Below are 20,661 nucleotides of genomic sequence, written 5' to 3'. Positions count from 1 at the left end.
CACCTGAGGTCATTTGGCTGGCGCTCTGGCTGACTTAAGTCTGTTCCGTGAACACCGCACAAGAACATCCAGACCTGCTCTTGACAAAACTAACTTTAAACATTTTTTTTAAGATTTGCACATTCTGTTGGACTCAATGGAATTTTAAAATTGTAATTAATGAAAATTTAGAAAATAAATAAATAAATGAATCGCCCTGTTTTATTGTCCAAAATCGGGAATCTCCTTCACATAATAAGGAGGAACTGGTAAGTATGTCTTTTTTTTTTATTGTTTAACGTCCTATCAACAGCATATAAGGATCTGGACAACATCCCTTGTGTTCGAGGTACGTGTGTGTAGTGTAGGTACATTGTACAACATATCCCTTACCGTGCCGAATCAAAAATGTATTTCTCGCAGTTTAAATTCACAGTTATTGAACAAAAATACTACTTGGTTTATCCAGTAAAATGTTTTATTTACAAAGCAACTCAACCAACTTGTTTCATACATTTTGTTACAAAATATCTTTGGGGTTCAATAACAATATCTTCTTCGTTTTCACTTTTACAGCTCCGAACCATGATCGTTGAAATATCGATATTTGTCGAAAAACTCTTCTGATACTATTTCTAAACAAATCTGATTCGTCCGAATGCTTGAATAAATTATATACGTAAATTAATGAACGGTCATGTGATCGTGTCAGGGATCTGTCGGTCCTCTTTTAAACTCCGGATATGGAAATAGGGAGAATAGGAATAAAATGGTATACATGTACAGATATTATTAAGGGTGATACCCCACGTAGGTATTGACTGTCGGATCAGTCGTGTGACGGCGAGATGGACGTCTTAGTCCGAGGTAGCCGTATTATATATCAAAGTTCACAAGTTATACCAATAGGCAATACATGTATAAAACAGCTACACAATCGCGGACTTAGTGTCATTGAAAGCTTGGTTTAAGCTTATTGTTGATACCTTTATTTTCGTTTCTTTAAGTAGTAATAGTTACATCTCCATGCATGGTAATGTCGAAATGACTATGCCTAATTTACATTAACAACTAAAGAAGTGTACCACATCCTTCAAGATGATAAGTGGTTTCGGAGAAGTGATCTTGTTTGATGTAGCGGAACTACCTCCTCAAACGAAGATGATATTCTAGTATTAACACAACACAACACCAACTTATCAAGTGGATACGTTCATAATCAACCAATCAACTTAAAACAATAAGGATAAAATGTGAATAATTTACGGGAGAGGGGGAAAACCATGGGGTCTACATAAAATGCACTTGTGTCAGGAGAGGGGAGCACCAGGGGGTCTTTATACTTGTGTCAGGAGAGGGGAACACCACGGGGTCTACATACTTGTGTCAGGAGAGGGGAACACCACGGTGTCTACATACTTGTGTTAGGAGAGGGGAACACCACAGTGTCTACATACTTGTGTTAGGAGAGGGGAACACCACGGGGTTAACCGACTTGTGTCAGGAGAGGGTAATACCTTGGTGTCTATATACTTGTGTCAGGAGAGGGGAACACCACGGGGTTAACCGACTTGTGTCAGGAGAGGGGAACACCTCGGTGTCTACATATTTGTGTCAGAAGAGGGGAACACCACGGTGTCTACATACTTGTGTTAGGAGAGGGGAACACCACGGGGTTAACCGACTTGTGTCAGGAGAGGGTAATACGTCGGTGTCTATATACTTGTGTCAGGAGAGGGGAACACCACGGGGTTAACCGACTTGTGTCAGGAGAGGGGAACACCTCGGTGTCTACATATTTGTGTCAGAAGAGAGGAACACCACAGTGACTACATACTTGTGTCAGGAGAGGGGAACATCACGGTGACTACATACTTGTGTCAGGAGAGGGGAACACCACGGTGTCTACATACTTGTGTAAGGAGAGAGGAACACCACGGTGACTACATACTTGTGTCAGGAGAGAGGAACACCACGGGGAGTAGATAATTGTGTCAGGAGAGGGGAACACCACGGTGTCTACATATTTGTGTCAGGAGAGGGGAACACCGCGGTGACTACATACTTGTGTCAGGAGAGGGGAACACCACAGTGACTACATACTTGTGTCAGGAGAGAGGAACACCACGGTGACTACATACTTGTGTCAGGAGAGGGGAACACCACGGTGTCTATATAATTGTGTCAGGAGAGGGGAACACCACGGTGACTACATATTTCTGTCAGGAGAGAGGAACACCACGGTGACTACATATTTGTGTCAGGAGAGAGGAACACCATTGTGACATATTTGTGTCAGAAGAGAGGAACACCACAAGTAAGGAGAGAGGAACACCACGGTGACTACATACTTGTGTCAGGAGAGAGGAACACCGCGGTGTCTACATACTTGTGTCAGGAGAGGGGAACACCACGGTGATTACATACTTGTGTCAGGAGAGAGGAACACCACGGTGACTACATACTTGTGTCAGGAGAGGGTAACACCACGGTGACTACATATTTGTGTTAGGAAAGAGGAACACCACGGTGTTTACATACTTGTGTCAGGAGAGGGGAAGACCATGGTGTCTACATACTTGTGTTAGGAGAGGGGAACACCACGGTGTCTACATATTTGTCAGGAGCGAAGATACCACGGTGTCTACATATTTGTGTCAGGATAGAGGAACACCACAGTGACTACATATTTGTGTCAGGAGAGAGGAACACCACGGTGTCTACATACTTGTGTCAGGAGAGGGGAACACCTCGGTGTCTACATACTTGTGTCAGGAGAGGGGAACACCACGGTGACTACATACTTGTGTCAGGAGAGGGGAACACCACGGTGTCTACATACTTGTGTCAGGAGAGGGGAACACTACGGTGACTATACACTTGTGTCAGAAGAGAGGAACACCAAGGTGTCTACATATTTGTTTCAGAAGAGAGGAACACCATGGTGACTACATATTTGTGTCAGGAGAGAGGAACACCATTGTGACTACATACTTGTGTCAGTAGAGAGGAACACCACGGTGACTACATACTTGTGTCAGGAGAGAGGAACACCACGGTGACTACAGACTTGTGTCAGAAGAGAGGAACACCACAGTGACTACATATTTGTGTCAGGAGAGGGGAACAACACGGTGACTACATACTTGTGTCAGGAGAGAGGAACACCACGGTGTCTACATACTTGTGTTAGGAGAGATGAACACCACGGTGACTACATACTTGTGTCAGGAGAGGGGAACACCACGGTGTCTACATACTTGTGTCAGGAGAGGGGAACACCACGGTGTCTATATAATTGTGTTAGGAGAGAGGAACACCACGGTGTCTACATACTTGTGTCAGGAGAGGGGAACACCACGGTGTCTACATACTTGTGTCAGGAGAGGGGAACACTACGGTGACTACACACTTGTGTCAGAAGAGAGGAACACCAAGGTGTCTACATATTTGTTTCAGAAGAGAGGAACACCATGGTGACTACATATTTGTGTCAGGAGAGAGGAACACCATTGTGACTACATACTTGTGTCAGTAGAGAGGAACACCATGGTGACTACATACTTGTGTCAGGAGAGAGGAACACCACGGTGACTACAGACTTGTGTCAGAAGAGAGGAACACCACAGTGACTACATATTTGTGTCAGGAGAGGGGAACAACACGGTGACTACAGACTTTTGTCAGGAGAGAGGAACACCACGGTGACTACATACTTGTGTCAGGAGAGAGGAACACCACGGTGTCTACATACTTGTGTTAGGAGAGATGAACACCACAGTGACTACATACTTGTGTCAGGAGAGAGGAACACCACGGTGTCTACATACTTGTGTCAGGAGAGGGGAACACCACGGTGTCTACATACTTGTGTCAGGAGAGGGGAACACCACGGTGACTACATACTTGTGTCAGGAGAGGGGAACACCACGGTGTCTACATACTTGTGTCAGGAGAGGGGAACACTACGGTGACTACACACTTGTGTCAGAAGAGAGGAACACCAAGGTGTCTACATATTTGTTTCAGAAGAGAGGAACACCATGGTGACTACATATTTGTGTCAGGAGAGAGGAACACCATTGTGACTACATACTTGTGTCAGTAGAGAGGAACACCACGGTGACTACATACTTGTGTCAGGAGAGAGGAACACCACGGTGACTACAGACTTGTGTCAGAAGAGAGGAACACCACAGTGACTACATATTTGTGTCAGGAGAGGGGAACAACACGGTGACTACAGACTTGTGTCAGGAGAGAGGAACACCACGGTGACTACATACTTGTGTCAGCAGAGAGGAACACCACGGTGTCTACATACTTGTGTTAGGAGAGATGAACACCACGGTGACTACATACTTGTGTCAGGAGAGGGGAACACCACGGTGTCTACATACTTGTGTCAGGAGAGGGGAACACCACGGTGTCTATATAATTGTGTTAGGAGAGAGGAACACCACGGTGTCTACATACTTGTGTCAGGAGAGGGGAACACCACGGTGTCTACATACTTGTGTCAGGAGAGGGGAACACTACGGTGACTACACACTTGTGTCAGAAGAGAGGAACACCAAGGTGTCTACATATTTGTTTCAGAAGAGAGGAACACCATGGTGACTACATATTTGTGTCAGGAGAGAGGAACACCATTGTGACTACATACTTGTGTCAGTAGAGAGGAACACCATGGTGACTACATACTTGTGTCAGGAGAGAGGAACACCACGGTGACTACAGACTTGTGTCAGAAGAGAGGAACACCACAGTGACTACATATTTGTGTCAGGAGAGGGGAACAACACGGTGACTACAGACTTGTGTCAGGAGAGAGGAACACCACGGTGACTACATACTTGTGTCAGGAGAGAGGAACACCACGGTGTCTACATACTTGTGTTAGGAGAGATGAACACCACGGTGACTACATACTTGTTCCAGAAGAGGGGAACACCACGGTGTCTACATACTTGTGTAAGGAGAGGGGAACACCACGGTGACTACATACTTATGTCAGGAGAGGGGAACACCACGGTGTCTACATACTTGTGTAAGGAGAGAGGAACACCACGGGGAGTAGATACTTGTGTCAGGAGAGGGAAACACCACGGTGTCTACATATTTGTGTCAGGAGAGGGGAACAACACGGTGCCTACATACTTGTGTCAGGAGAGGGGAACACCACGGTGACTACATACTTGTGTCAGGAGAGAGGAACACCACGGTGACTACATACTTGTGTCAGGAGAGGGGAACACCACGGTGACTACATACTTGTGTCAGGAGAGGGGAACACCACGGTGACTACATACTTGTGTTAGGAGAGGGGAACACCACGGTGTCTACATACTTTTGTCAGGAGAGGGGAACACCACAGTGTCTACATACTTGTGTCAGGAGAGGGGAACACCACGGTGACTACATACTTGTGTCAGGAGAGGGGAACACCACGGTGACTACATACTTGTGTCAGGAGAGGGGAACACCACAGTGTCTACATACTTGTGTCAGGAGAGGGGAACACAACGGTGTCTACAGACTTTTGTCAGGAGAGGGGAACACCACAGTGTCTACATACTTGTGTCAGGAGAGGGAAACACCACGGTGACTACATTCTTGTGTCAGGAGAGGGGAACACCACGGTGACTACATACTTGTGTTAGGAGAGGGGAACACCACGGTGTCTACATACTTGTGTCAGGAGAGGGGGACACCAAGGGGAGTAGGTACTTGTGTTAGGAGAGGGGAACACCACGGTGTCTACATACTTGTGTCAGGAGATAGGAACACCACGGGGAGTAGATACTTGTGTCAGGAGAGGGGAACACCACGGTGTCTACATACTTGTGTCAGGAGAGAGGAACACCACAGTGACTACATACTTGTGTCAGAAGAGGGGAACACCACGGTGTCTACATACCTGTGTCAGGAGAGGGGAACACCACGGTGTCTACATACTTGTGTTAGGAGAGATGAACACCGCGGTGTCTACATACTTGTGTCAGGAGAGGGGAACACCACGGTGACTACAGACTTGTGTCAGGAGAGGGGAACACCACGGTGTCTACATACTTGTGTCAGGAGAGGGGAACACCACGGTGTCTACATACTTGTGTTAGGAGAGATGAACACCACGGTGACTACATACTTGTGTCGGGAGAGTGGAACACCACGGTGTCTACATACTTTTGTCAGGAGAGAGGAACACCAAGGTGACTACATACTTGTGTCAGGAGAGGGGAACACCACGGTGTCTACATACTTGTGTCAGGAGAGGGAACACCACGGTGTCTACATACTTGTGTCAGGAGAGGGAACACCACGGTGACTACATACTTGTGTTAGGAGAGAGGAACACCACGGTGACTACATACTTGTGTTAGGAGAGAGGAACACCACGGTGACTACATACTTGTGTTAGGAGAGGGGAACACCACGGTGACTACATACTTGTGTCAGGAGAGGGGAACACCACGGTGTCTACATACTTGTGTCAGGAGAGGGGAACACCACGGTGTCTACATACTTGTGTCAGGAGAGGAATACCACGGTGTCTACATACTTTGTGTCAGGAGAGGGGAACACCACGGTGACTACATACTTGTGTCAGGAGAGGGGAACACCACGGTGACTACATACTTGTGTCAGGAGAGAGGAACACCACGGTGTCTACATACTTGTGTCAGGAGAGGGGAACACCACGGTGACTACATACTTGTGTCAGGAGAGAGGAACACCACGGTGACTACATACTTGTGTCAGGAGAGGGGAACACCACGGTGTCTACATACCTGTGTCAGGAGAGGGGAACACCACGGTGACTACATACTTGTGTCAGGAGAGAGGAACACCACGGTGACTACATACTTGTGTCAGGAGAGGGGAACACCACGGTGTCTACATACTTGTGTCAGGAGAGGGGAACACCACGGTGTCTACATACTTGTGTCAGGAGAGAGGAACACCACGGTGACTACATACTTGTGTCAGGAGAGAGGAACACCACGGTGACTACATACTTGTGTCAGTAGAGAGGGAACACCACGGTGACTACATACTTGTGTCAGGAGAGAGGAACACCACGGTGTCTACATACTTGTGTCAGGAGAGAGGAACACCACGGTGACTACATACTTGTGTCAGGAGAGGGGAACACCACGGTGACTACATACTTGTGTCAGGAGAGGGGAACACCGCGGTGACTACATACTTGTGTCAGGAGAGGGGAACACCGCGGTGACTACATACTTGTGTCAGAAGAGGGGAACACCACGGTGACTACATACTTGTGTCAGGAGAGGGGAACACCACGGTGACTACAGACTTGTGTCAGGAGAGGGGAACACCACGGTGACTACATACTTGTGTCAGGAGAGGGGAACACCACGGTGACTACATACTTGTGTAAGGAGAGAGGAACACCACGGTTTCTACATACTTGTGTCAGGAGAGGGGAACACCGCGGTGACTACATACTTGTGTCAGAACAGGGGAACAACACGGTGACTACATACTTGTGCCAGGAGAGGGGAACACCACGGTGACTACATACTTGTGTCAGGAGAGAGGAACACCACGGTGACTACATACTTGTGTCAGGAGAGGGGGACACCACGGTGACTACAGACTTGTGTCAGGAGAGAGGAACACCACGGTGACTACATACTTGTGTCAGGAGAGGGGGACACCAAGGGGAGTAGATACATATGTGTACATTAGACAAAAGTGATAATACCAGTCAGGTGGCCTGGTACTTAATAGTTGGAATAAGGACGTAAATGTGAACAGGAAAATTAGATTCAAATGACTAACTGCGATTAATTCGGCATGTCACATGTTTATTATGTCCGTTTGTGTTCACACAATAGTTATATCACCATATAAGAACATCCCGATGACTAGATAAAATGTACTTGTGTCAGGAGAGGGGAACACCTTCGGCCTGTATTCATTGTCCGTTTGTATTCACACAGTAAGTACGGGTATATCACAGATTAGATCAAATTAATCTTACCCAACCGCTAAGCACAATACGGATAAATGTCGTGGTTCCTTATTTTCACTACTTGTGTTAAACATCCAATCACTACACTTCATTTCCCAAACCGATACGCCAAAAAATTACAACGACAGGATTTAGCTATCCTTCGCCGGAATGACGAGTCAAAAAATCCGTAAAAGAACGGATTGGCGATATGGTTGATAAAGTAAGTAAAAAATAGGTAGGTATACATAGTTTTTTCCTGATCCGAGTTGTCGGTCCAGAAAGAGGGTGAATCCCACATGTTTTTGGATATTGTATTAGCTAATAGAGTCGGCAAGTAGGACAGCACAAAGAATACCGAGATCGCCATGAATAAAATCGTGTATCGTCTGCTCACAGACTTTGCTCGTTTCTGTTTGAAATGTGGCTTTGACATGCTGCCATTGGGCGAGGTTGGAGTGGAGGGACAACTCCGGGACCTCTGAGACCTACGAGATCCATTAGATTTCAACATAGTTGAAGATTCACTGTTCGATGCCTTAGATCTCCCTTTCTCTGGTAGTTTAAGTTTTACCCCACCGTTACCGCTATTCCCTGTAGAGGACCCGTACTGGCTGTCGCTTTCTGAACCGGATGTCATGCTGCTGGTGCGTGCGTGTTCCACTCGTTTTGCCTGAACGTAGATTTTTTTACCGACACACGAATACATTACTATCAGTGCTATTACAATGGCCACAACTACAATGAAACAGAGAACTTGGTAGAAGTATATCGTAGTATCCAACAACTCAGACCCCTCTGTCCGAAGTCCACACCGGTGTCCAACCACAGTGATGTTTTTTATCGTGTCTCGAACTGGAATTTCTCCAAAGAAAATGAGGTTAGGGATCGCCATTATCGTTGCGAAACTTATGCTGATCGAAGCATCAATCTTGCAGCGTTTTAAATCGTATTTTCCCCCGAAGGGATGACATACCTTTCGGTATCTTTGAACAGCTATAACCAACATGAGTAGAACAGAAGAGTTCAGCATTACTCTGAAACAAAAGATGGATATTTTACAAATGGCGTCTCCATAGAAGGTCACGGGTCTAATGCTGAGAATGAGGGATATGATGGGCCCCACCAGACACACCATGGCGTCCATTAAAGCTAGCAGTGGGATGAAGAAGCGATCGTTGATTTTTCCTTTCATACAAAACTTGTAGACAATGCAAACCACCATGTTTCCAAGGAACCCTACACATGTTATGAGAATGAACAAAACGTCCAGAGGTATGAACAAGTTTGCCAATCTGGTATTCCAATCCCTTAACAACACGTCTGCGTCAAAGACAAGCATGGTAACACTACTCGCAGTGCTGTTTGGTGACGCCATTTTCAGGACAGACTCCAACTTGTCTATGACAAATCCTCAGGCAATTACTTGTCAAAACACACAGAAACTGAAAGTCCTGTTAACATTGTATCACGAAGAAAAAATTACTCGATCAGCGAGTTATTTTTCCGTACCTGACTACATCCATGCTTCCTGCCAGAAGTCCAAACTTATACGCCGATCTGTAGTGTCCTACGTAATGAGAAATACATCTGTACTCACCGGACACCGCGGGACAAACACATCCCTAAATTCGATTCATTGATGTGGTGTGTAAATACTTCCGTGTTTGTCGCGTGTGTCACATTACTCAGTACACAAAATCACGACGGATGTATCACTTGAATTTCAAGAACTGAGGAAAGCGCAGTATTGTAACGGGCACGCAGACGTGAGTAAATGGAATGTCAAAGACTAAAATAAATTCATATAATACATCGGGGAAGAGATCTGCCCTCCAAGGACAAATCTTTTGCCCTTTAGATTAAATCATTTGACCTTGAGTGGCAATAAAGATGCCTTTTTGCATAATGGCATAATAATTGCTCCCATGGTCAAATATTTTACTATGAAGTATGAAAACGGTATCAGTTATCGGTTCATCTTAGCGGTATTGGAATATGCCTGTGAATTATGGGTGGATGTAATGTGTTGGAATTCAATTTATTAGAAAAGGTCTGGTTTACCTTCATATACTAGTAGCAATTCTACATTGCCTCAAATGGTTGGTCAAAATACCTCGTATGTACCGAGAAATTGAAATGATTTTGTTATTCCTAACGATAGGCTTTCTAGTACAAATACTTCCGTTTTACCTTCAACTCTTCGTTTATGGAATGACCTAGATCATACTACTAGACCTTCACCTTCATTGACCGTATTCAAAAACTCTATTATTCCTGAATTCAACGCAACAAAACCTCGTTATAATAGCTTCGGCTTTAAGAAAATTAATATAATACATACGAAGTTAAGGTACCAAAACAGTCCTCTCAAATATGATTTATGTCGAGTAAACATGGTGGAAAATGCAGAATGCACTTGCGGTAACCTTTGTGAAAACGTCTTTCATTTTTCTTTGATTGTCCACATTATTATATACAGAGGAGTTTACCGCATATCAACGAGCATCGACCATGTCTAAGTTCTTATCACACAGGAAAATGGAACTTTTCCTAATGAAATGATGCTGGCGACCATAAAATAAACCGATGGTTTTTAGCAACATGCATTCTCTCGAAACCACGATGTACGAGATGTAACGTTTTCTGTCAGCTGAACAGAACACTAAGTTAGAAATCATTGAAAGTGTCCACAGATGAAACAACGTATTTGGCTTTGAAATAAAAGTGTTTTGATCAAATTCAAGTTTCGTTGCGTCATTGACCTTTTCATAATTGTTTTTCCTCTTTTACATTTAATCTCCAACTTGTAACGTAGTAGACATATATATATTACTCCAGCAATCCCCAGTATGATTGCCACTACCGTTATTTTGTTACCCGATTCTCTGACCAAATTATGTTTACCGACTGTAATTTTACATCAGAAGAGGGATTGATATAAGTTGACTTTCCAATTCCCAAAGCACAATTTAGAATGTCAGAAGTTCTTAAATAGAATAATGTTTAAACTAATTACTTTTTAAAACCATCTCTCCAACAAGCGATGCCCCCGTGTCTAATAAAACTCGTGTTACATGATCAGCGCTGGGTTTATTAAATACTATCCATATTAAAGCCGTGTAGGATAGACAGGTGCTTTCCCAAATGTCGAAACCACAAAGGATATACGCCACCTGGAACGTGAAGTGTGTTCTAAAGTTTTATTAATTATTTCTCTACGTAGGCAGGATATACCAGTAGGTAAATGTCCTCATTTCGGAACATTACAATCAATGATCATTTTAATCAATGTGCGCAGTAGGGACAGAAATAAAATCGATATTAATTGAATGATTTTCATTTAATTACCTAATTGTCTTAATCAATATATTGCCATTGACAAAGTTTATTTAGTTTCACGTAATGTGGGTGATATATCATAACGTTGGAGTAGGTTCCAAACCTATATAATTCCTGTTACAAATTAAACACTACTGGTATGGCTGTTGCGATATAGGAGAAACATTCATAAGTGTTCAACACCAAGATCAGAGTACAATTACTTAAAAGAGACCGATTTGATTTCCACTAGGTAAATCCTTTGATTTGGAGGGACTAATACATACTTTATTTCTGTTGCACTCAGTATAAGACACATCCAGTCTTTATGAAGAGTAAGAGAGCCCCAATATTGTAACAGAGCCGGTCAGGATTTTACACCGTAGGCCATTAATGGAGATATATAGCTAGTATTGTGGTTTTGTTTGGTGGCTTTCTTTTCTAAACGATCAGATTTAGGATGCTGTTTCTTCAATTGCTGGTGCTGTATAACTTTCGGTGATGTAGTATCTTTAACCCTTTAACTACAGTAGTACTTTTGTTTGTTTGGTAATAAAAATTTTAGCTTTTAAGTGCATTTCCTTACTAGGTAACGAAGATTTTACTTCCTACAATCTATCATCCGCGCATGGACCAATGGATTCTTTAAACTTCTTTTCCTGTTTTGTCCAGTACCATATTTTACTGGTTATAAGCTGTGGGCCTAGAGCACAGAGAATGGACAAACGTGTGTCTGTTATCGCCAGTTATATCCCTTCACAAGGCAGACAATTTCAAAACAAATTTAATGAATCATTAAATCCGTAGCAGGTATATTTTGGACATATATACATTTAATTTACAATGTCATATTATTGTACAGTATTATAAGCACTTAAGATAAAAGTGTCCAAAAACAAATCTGCTGGTTTGTATAAGGTTATACAAGGCTAGTAGTTTGTCCAGAGTAATAGCTCAGTGTTTAGTTCATTGATTTGAAAAGTACAGCATATAGTTGTTGGGACGCTGACCTTCAATAGGGATAAAGATATGGTCCAGATAGTTCTACATGGGAGGTTCTCACAATGTTTAAATGGAATCATAACTAAATGTACCTTTATCTAAGCTAATGTTTAAGTTTGTATCGCAAAGTTTTACTGGGATTACAAAGTCCTGATGTGACTAGGTAGTTGATCAACTTGTTCAGCAGTTCAACAGTTGTAGTTGTAGTTGTTTTCTCAATTTTCGTAGGGATTTCAATCTGTGTTGGAGCTATATTTACATTCTTCCAACCTTGCCGAGCCTGCTGTCAGTTTTGGGGTTGGCTGTAATGCTTTGTACGCCAACTATTGCGGCATTAATCTTAGTCTGTAGATCTCTTAAGTCCTTTATATGTAATAACCGCACAATTTTGGCAGCTTCATTGATGATATAATCTGCAACACATAACATTTCATAGACAAATCAGTTTGAAATTAAAACTTTCTTAATCTTGATATTATTCATATGATTGAAGTTGTTAATAAAACATGAAAATATATACTGTGTTTCACCTAATATGTGCACTGTGTAGTTAAAAACACAAAAGGGGCGTGCTTAATAAAACCATGTACATGTACAGGGGAGGTCTTATGTGAAATCTGGCTTTTTTTTTCATTTACTACCGTTTTGTAGTGAACACAACCGTAATGTAGTGAAAACAATCTAAAGTCTTTGGTTAAAAGACTGGAGATTATATTGGAAGGTCAGTGAGGTACGGAACTTTTTATGTTTCATTTAACACACCCATCCTCTTCTGATAATGTTCATGGTGTACACTTATAGGGACAGGTGCACTCATTAGGCTTCAATACGGTATATATATAATTACAAATTAATTTCTTCATAAAGTATGAATGTATCATCGCTTTGTTATATTAACGATTAAATTGTTTCTAGTAATATTTTCTATTCGACATCAAAGTAACCTACCTCCTGTTTCAAATCCTAGTTCTGTTTTATCTAACGGTACTTGTACACCCTGTAAATAATAATAGTTCATTGTCAGCTAACATTTGCAACCTGGCATTATATTGTTTAACAATCTTGAGTGGTTTACCAGAAATTTAAACCGAGGGCACAATTATTATATCCCATATAAAAGTCACATACTTTTGATAATATGAAAGGTAAATCTCGCGTAGGAATCACTGATACTCATCAAGCTCCCTGGCATTTCCTTAAATGTGATGCATGGACTATAGGATATCGGATCAATTTTAATCCACTGTGTATCTTTCTACATTTGTGGGATTCCTACTTTGGGCTTTTTCTCCGAGAAATTGAAATGGAAGATATTTACCACATTACACTAAAAGCTGTATTTTTTCTCTTTTCCAAATTCATTCACGTTTAAAGTTTGTTACCGAAGGTACTCTTGATTTCCATTGTAATGTACAATAATGTAGATGATTTTCCAGAATGCTGTAAAACTTATTGATCTATATATTTCATAGCTTTTACATTGACTGTGCTACATGACGTATCCCTATTATTTGGCTACGATTCATTTATCTTAAATCTCAAAACCTCTCTATGTTGGGTTGTGCTACTTTAAAACTTTACCTTGGGTTGTGCTTCAGCTTTCTCTAATGCCTCCTTTGACAGCCTGTCTTTTACCAGTAAACATATGGCCTGAAAAGTATGAGCAGCTCTTTGAGTCCTTGCTCCGATTACAAAAACATATGGCCACAGTTTCATCAACATTCCTTATAATATGGAAGTTCCGTAACTTAACATTTTCCACAGGAAGGCATATTACTGGATCAAAATAATTGACAAAATCTAAGTTAAGGAACTTTCCTTTAACTCTGCATGTATAATGCTTTCTTCATAGAAATTTTCCTTAACTTTCTTTAGTAATGAATACAATGTATTGATTAAACTGGAACCTGTTTGACAATTATAGGGAATGATCTGAAAAGTAACATCAAGCCAAAGAACATCAAACAATACATAATAATTACTGTAGGTATGTCGTTACCTTTAATTGTTCTAGATGATCAGCATGAGGAGGTACTTTTAGAATCATAGAAAGGGAGGCGACTCCTGCCTTAAAATCGGCATCATTGACTGAAACAGATAATATTTCACTATAACAAGTATTGTGTATATGGCGCCAACGTAATTGGCGCGACGTTATGTAGGTATTAATATGATGTCACGACGATTCAGAAAGGTTTCACCGATTTTCTAAGCAGGCAATGCCTATATCCACAAAGACTGAAAACAGTACCAGGATGGGTGATTTCACAAAATGAATTTTTACTCTGGGTGGAAGACGGTATTGTGTTAAAATGTCATTTTAATAAACTAAAGGTAAGTCAAGTATGTACATACTAATATACATGTACCTGTATGTTTTTATGTTACGTTATTTTGCTTCCATTTTGTGTCTGAACCAGCTGTTTTGCCAGTATTTTGTATTTTTCAACGGTTTAAGTCACAGGAAAGACCCAATATATACACTGTTAGAGCAATGACACACCAGGAAGCACTTCATCCAGTACTTATTATACCAGATCGTGTACTATCAAACATGTGATATTTATCACTTTTCATAGAAATAGTGACAATAAAAATATCAAACAAAAGATGATGTATTATGTTTTTCAAATATTCAGAAACAGTTATATGGAGGTATTATCATTACTTTTTTAATAACTTTTTTTTAATAAATTATTTCCTTTAATGAAATATGATTTTTTTCAATAATATACATGTATAAGAAAATTTTAATAGTGATTACAACATGTACATGTATTACATATTCATTTTACTAGCGTAGCTTTCAGACAAATACCCAACATTTTGGTGGTTTCTTCATGGTGACCCCGGGGAATTAGAATGCTTGTTTTACAGTGTGTTCCCTATGACCCAGGGGAATTAGAATGTTTGTTTTACAATGTGTTCCCTATGACACAGAAGAATTATAATGCTTGTTTTTACAGTGTTCCCTATGACACAGGAGAATTAGAATGCTTGTTTTTACAGTGCGTTCCCTAAGACACAGGGGAATTAGAATGCTTGTTTTTACAGTGCGTTCCCTAAGACACAGGGGAATTAGAATGCTTGGTTTACAGTGTGTTCCCTATGACCCAGGGGAATTAGAATGCTTGGTTTACAGTGTGTTCCCTAAGACACAGGGGAATTAGAATGCTTGGTTTACAGTGTGTTCCCTAAGACACAGGATAATTAGAATGCTTGTTTTTACAGTGTTCCCTATGACACAGGAGAATTAGAATGCTTGTTTTTACAGTGTGTTCCCTAAGACACAGGGGAATTAGAATGCTTGGTTTACAGTGTGTTCCCTATGACCCAGGAGAATTAGAATGCTTGGTTTACAGTGTGTTCCCTATGACCCAGGCGAATTAGAATGCTTGTTTTACAGTGTGTTCCCTATGACCCAGGCGAATTAGAATGCTTGTTTTACAGTGTGTTCCCTATGACTCATGCATGGAAATACTATTAGAATGCTTGTTTTACCGTACACACTGTAAAACAAGTATTCTAATTCCCCTGGGTCAAAACCCACCCAGGGGAATTAGAATACTTGTTTTACAGTGTGTTCTCATGGGATAAAAAGTGTCAGCACTTAAGGACAATAAGAGGCGTTACTAGACTGTTTGGTAGAACACTAACAGGAAGGGCCTCATTGAATATTTCCTAGTACTACACATACTGCTTTTTTTTTTCCAAAACTTGATTAGGCCATAAGATATTAATCTCTATATTACGAAGTTACTTTAGGGATAATGATAATTTTAAGACAATATTCAAAGTGTATTTGTTGGTAATTTGTTAAGTAAAATATTCTAAAGAAAGGTAAAAAATGTCCAAGTATGTGTTAAACCTACTGTAAATCAAAATTGCTTCCTGTCATACATAGAAGCAATATGTCAGTAAACAATGAATACCAAGATTCCAACAGTTAAACACAGAATCTCACTGGAATGTTGTAACTTCAGAGATAATCATCCTTGATGTATGAGCATGATGGGAACATATTAAGGAAATACCCAATGGGTCTGTACAGATCATCTGTTCTGTAGCTTGTGAACTGAAGACATCAACTCTGGATTAATACCACCATCATTTTAGTAATTGGTCATTCATTTGAAAAACAGTTGGTAGTCCTTCATCCCAAGATCTTACTACATGGATGTTAATGTCATGACCCCATCATCCTATCATGGCCTTCTTGGTTAAGAAGTCATTTAAAGATTTACAACACAAAACATTTTGAAGTGTCATTGAGTTAAATAAATTTGTAATTGTTAGCCCTTTAACCCAGAATGTAAGCTGCTATCCCAATATCATGACTAAGTTACAGAGAACTTTATCAAGAAAAACAGTTGATGCCAGACCAGATAGACAGATGACGAATACAGCACCGTGACACAGGCTGATCACTTGGTCTGCAGGAAGATAACTAAATAGGTTGATTGTAATAACAACTGGTGGTGTTAAATCACTTAAGGCCTAATTTCACTCAGGTGACCTTAAATAAACATTTACCGTATTCATCCTGTACTATGCCCATCATGAACTCAAAGTAGAAAGCAGGCTTTTTACTTTCTATGGATCAAGTTATCATATTGATTTGAAAAAATTGTTGGCTATCATCAACAATTTCATGTAAGATGGCACACTATTTTGGATATTTCTCTCAACCAAGGTGACTAGGAAAACACTCATGCTCTTCCATTTCAGGAGACAAAAGACTCAAAATTACAAAGTTTACAGAATCATCCACAGAATTGTTGTCACAAATTTCACGCTATTAAAAGGAAAAACGTTAGAACATCAGGAATGTAGCTGTTGAAGTGGGGCATCTGGAACAATTTATCACATTTTTTGGGATTGTACACAGTCAATCACTCATGGACATGTTTTATAAATTCTGTTTTCTCAAATATGTTGTTTAGAAAAAAAACTGCAACTTTCCTATTGAGCATAATTGATAATGGTCAAAAGATTGGTTAAGATATATGCATTTGCTGCTTATCAAGAAATCAATATTCTTGATGCGACAATACAATAAAATTCCATACTGGGAAACATGCAAGACATTTATACAAAATTACTGAATTCTTGATCTATATTCGACCTTTATGATGACCAAAAAGTCAGTGAACAAGCCCCCAAAAATAAGAAAGTATCAAACTGATCATTTTGAATGAAATTTGTATCTGATATTTTGTATACGGTGTATGTTTTCATCAAGAACCTTTGCTTCACATAAATTTTGTGACTGACTCAATAAAAATATCAATTAAACAAAACAAAGAAAATAGGTACCGAAACTTGACTCAGCTTAGAGGACAGGCTTATTGCAGGACAATGAAATAGCATTAGTTAGTATTTCAAATGAACTGTAAAATAGACTTGGGTGAGTTTATTACTGGGTCTAGTGCCTGAGAAATATGGTATAGAATAGTTTGTGTTGTAGAGAAAAAAAACTTACAATCTAAATTATCCAATGGGTTGGTAGATCCAGCAGGTGCCGCAGCTTTGGCCTTCACCGAGTCTGGTGTTACAGTCTTGTACTGATCAACTGTGAAATAAAACTTTATTTAATATTCAACCAGACAGGATCATTCATCTTGAACAGTATATCATGTACATCTCAATGTTTTCATAATCCAGACTTACCAGAGTCTCCATAATCCAGACGTACTGCATAGCCCAGCAACCAGTCTATGAAAACTGTTCGTTCAGCCAGCTGATAGGGACAGCCAAGTTCTTCTAGATACTGAAACATGCATACTATTACTCTAATTCTAGTATCAGTTAGGGATATAAAAATGTATGCTAGATGGGGATTGACTATTGGAGACAAGTGTGACTTTTATCATTTTTTTCACTGAATCCTAAAGTAATTAGAGCAATCTCATAATAAAATGACCAGACCTCACCAATGTCATAACCTTAAACTGAAGATATAGTGTTTTCTACTGTTTGAATATAATTTGGATCCTACAGTGATTGATTGTAAGTACTTTATCTTGAATGTAATTTTCATTGGTGGATTTGTATGGATTCTAAATATATTTTTATAATGGGGATTTTTTATATCATGCACTAATCATACTATCAGATTCTCAGATAATTTGCTGTTTAGAGCTACATGTATCTACTGCTAATTTGAATTTCTTGCTTATTGAAGCTTATGCAAATCTTCCATATTGTATAGAAAAGTTGTTTTGACATTTACTTATTGTCAAAGTTATTATGCTCAGAATTCTTGCAAGTGTAATTATTTTATTCCTTTTTGTAATTAGATGAATCTCCATTATTTGTAGATTTATTTATTGTATCGCAAACAGGCTATCTACGGCATGTGTCACATGGATAAACCCTCTACTCCTATGAAGTCACAAATTTGTCATTGTTATAAAAATATGTAAATTAAAATTGTTGGAAGTTAAGTGTGAAAATTACTCTGCTCCCTAAGGCTGTCAGTTTTTAAATGTTAGTGAATTCGAAGTACCTAAAGGTGCCTCACAAAACAGTAAGACTGGCATTGATAACACAAAATACAGAAAATTTAAAAAATTTATAAATGATTATTACATCACAATACATGTATTGTAGCATAATTTAGCTGCCTATCATCCTCATATCAAAAACACTTATTATTAATATAACTGATTATTGAAAGCTCTTGCTGGATATAAAATGAAGAATGATTTACACTTTGGAGAGCCTTGGACCAGTCACCGCCATTGATGTTCCTTAGACCTGTTCTGTTCTCAATCTTAAAATGACGAATTTTCTGGTCTTCTAGCCACACAATTAGGTTCCTGAACTCATTTTCATCTGAAATAAATAAATATATATATACATTGCTAGCGTGCTTTTATATATTTTACGTGTGATATAACATCTTAGCCTGAATGACTCTGGTCGTTTTACCAGACTGGCAGGCCAACAACTTATAAAAAAAATATTTTTTTTTTTACATTTGCAGCTAGACTTATTATCTAGATCTACATGTAACGTTACATGTATAATAAAAATAGATGTTATTAGTACATGTGTCCAACCTGAAAGAACAATCTTGTTGCTACGAAATCATGACATTACAACATTAATATTCTTCTAGCGTGTACATGCTATGCACACCCAGGGAAAGACAAACAAACATGTCAATCACAGGTACACCTCACTGACGATTGTGGTAAGGAGCTAGAACCGATCATGGCATCAGTGTCATCAGTTCATTTCTCGACATCAGAAAAGTTTTGGAAGCAGAGAAAAGAGATGCTTTCACTTACTATCGTGGTCGAAAGTGTCTGCTTGTTGATACTCTAATGCGCATAGTTTCCGTCTGAACATAGTCTGACAAACTATCAATGTGTAACAAATAAAAGCACATGCAGAAATACGAATATCGCCGATGTTGCGTTTCACGTTCTGTAAGCAGGAAGTTGAAGGGAGCTAACTCTAAAATTATAAAATATACACCGGAACGGATTGAGATTAGAGATGTGTTAGGATTCACATATGTTTGTTGTCTATGTTTTTTTAATACAACACATTATGTCCCACATGGCCGCAGTGGTTGTTTCATAAAATCCCATTTAACATTGTGCCCTATAGGCCTACTGTATATAAATCACGTGGGTAAACTGTTTACGACTATAGCTCGCCTAAATAATTAACCAAGCTGGGTTTCGAAAGCAACATTCCACTATTTATCAGATATTTCACTTTGATCTTAAATTGAATTTTTATTTGTAATCAGTTTAAAAGTCGTATGTTTTGTGCTTTCATCGATTTTGAGAAAGCAATCGACAGTGTCTGGAGAATAGGACTGCGGAACAAATTAATTTGAAGTAGATAATTAATATATTCTGTCGCAGATTTACAAATGCAACTTAATGTATTTAACAATTATTCAAAATGATTGCACCTTAAAGTAAACATTGAAAAAAAACTAAGGTAATGATTTTCGGGACGGTGTCTCCAGATGTATGTTTCATCTATAATGGTAATGATATAGACATTGTGAAATCAGGTATCTTGGGGTTTATTTCACACGTAACGATTTTACTCGTTTAAATATCAAGCAGTTATCATGATTATATGAAAAAGGTCTTCAGGCCATGCAGAGACGTATATACCTGATATACAGGTCTCTGGGCAATGTATGGTGCTACAGCAAAATGTAGAATTATATTCTTTCTTTTGACTGTAATAGATATTTTTGATAAAGCTATCAAGCCTATTATATCACCATATGGCTGGGAGGTTTGGGGTTTTTGTATCGCCAAACTTTTTAAATGTCTATATCTAATATTGTGTAAGCATACTAAGAAACCATCCACACCTAACTGTATGTATATTGAGAATTT

General features: G+C 39.8%; 2 protein-coding genes and 1 long non-coding RNA gene across 3 annotated transcripts; all 3 read right to left on the bottom strand.

The window, feature by feature from the left end:
* Positions 1–6,398: 6,398 nt before the first annotated feature.
* Positions 6,399–7,009, bottom strand: LOC117324202. The gene is made up of 2 exons (XR_004531937.1): positions 6,542–7,009; positions 6,399–6,504 (listed from the first exon to the last, which is right to left on the bottom strand). It is a non-coding gene; the product is annotated as an uncharacterized LOC117324202 (long non-coding RNA).
* Positions 7,010–7,800: 791 nt separating this feature from the next.
* On the bottom strand, positions 7,801–9,617 carry LOC117324200 (orexin receptor type 2-like). The gene has a single exon (XM_033879942.1). It carries the CDS (start codon positions 9,339–9,341, stop codon positions 8,073–8,075), a length of 1,269 nt encoding a protein of 422 aa, XP_033735833.1. The 5' UTR covers positions 9,342–9,617; the 3' UTR covers positions 7,801–8,072.
* Positions 9,618–12,050: 2,433 nt separating this feature from the next.
* Positions 12,051–19,738, bottom strand: LOC117324201 (RNA transcription, translation and transport factor protein-like). The gene is made up of 8 exons (XM_033879943.1): positions 19,582–19,738; positions 18,999–19,123; positions 17,957–18,056; positions 17,769–17,858; positions 14,286–14,374; positions 13,868–13,936; positions 13,235–13,283; positions 12,051–12,699 (listed from the first exon to the last, which is right to left on the bottom strand). The coding sequence occupies exons 1-8, from the start codon at positions 19,640–19,642 to the stop codon at positions 12,542–12,544; spliced, it is 741 nt and encodes a 246-aa protein (XP_033735834.1). The 5' UTR covers positions 19,643–19,738; the 3' UTR covers positions 12,051–12,541.
* Positions 19,739–20,661: the final 923 nt, after the last annotated feature.

This window comes from Pecten maximus, chromosome 3 (genome assembly GCF_902652985.1).
Source record: "Pecten maximus chromosome 3, xPecMax1.1, whole genome shotgun sequence".
NCBI classification, from domain to species: Eukaryota; Metazoa; Mollusca; class Bivalvia; order Pectinida; family Pectinidae; genus Pecten; species Pecten maximus.
Note: the sequence above shows the minus strand (reverse complement) of the source record. Positions and strands in the feature narration are given on the sequence as shown.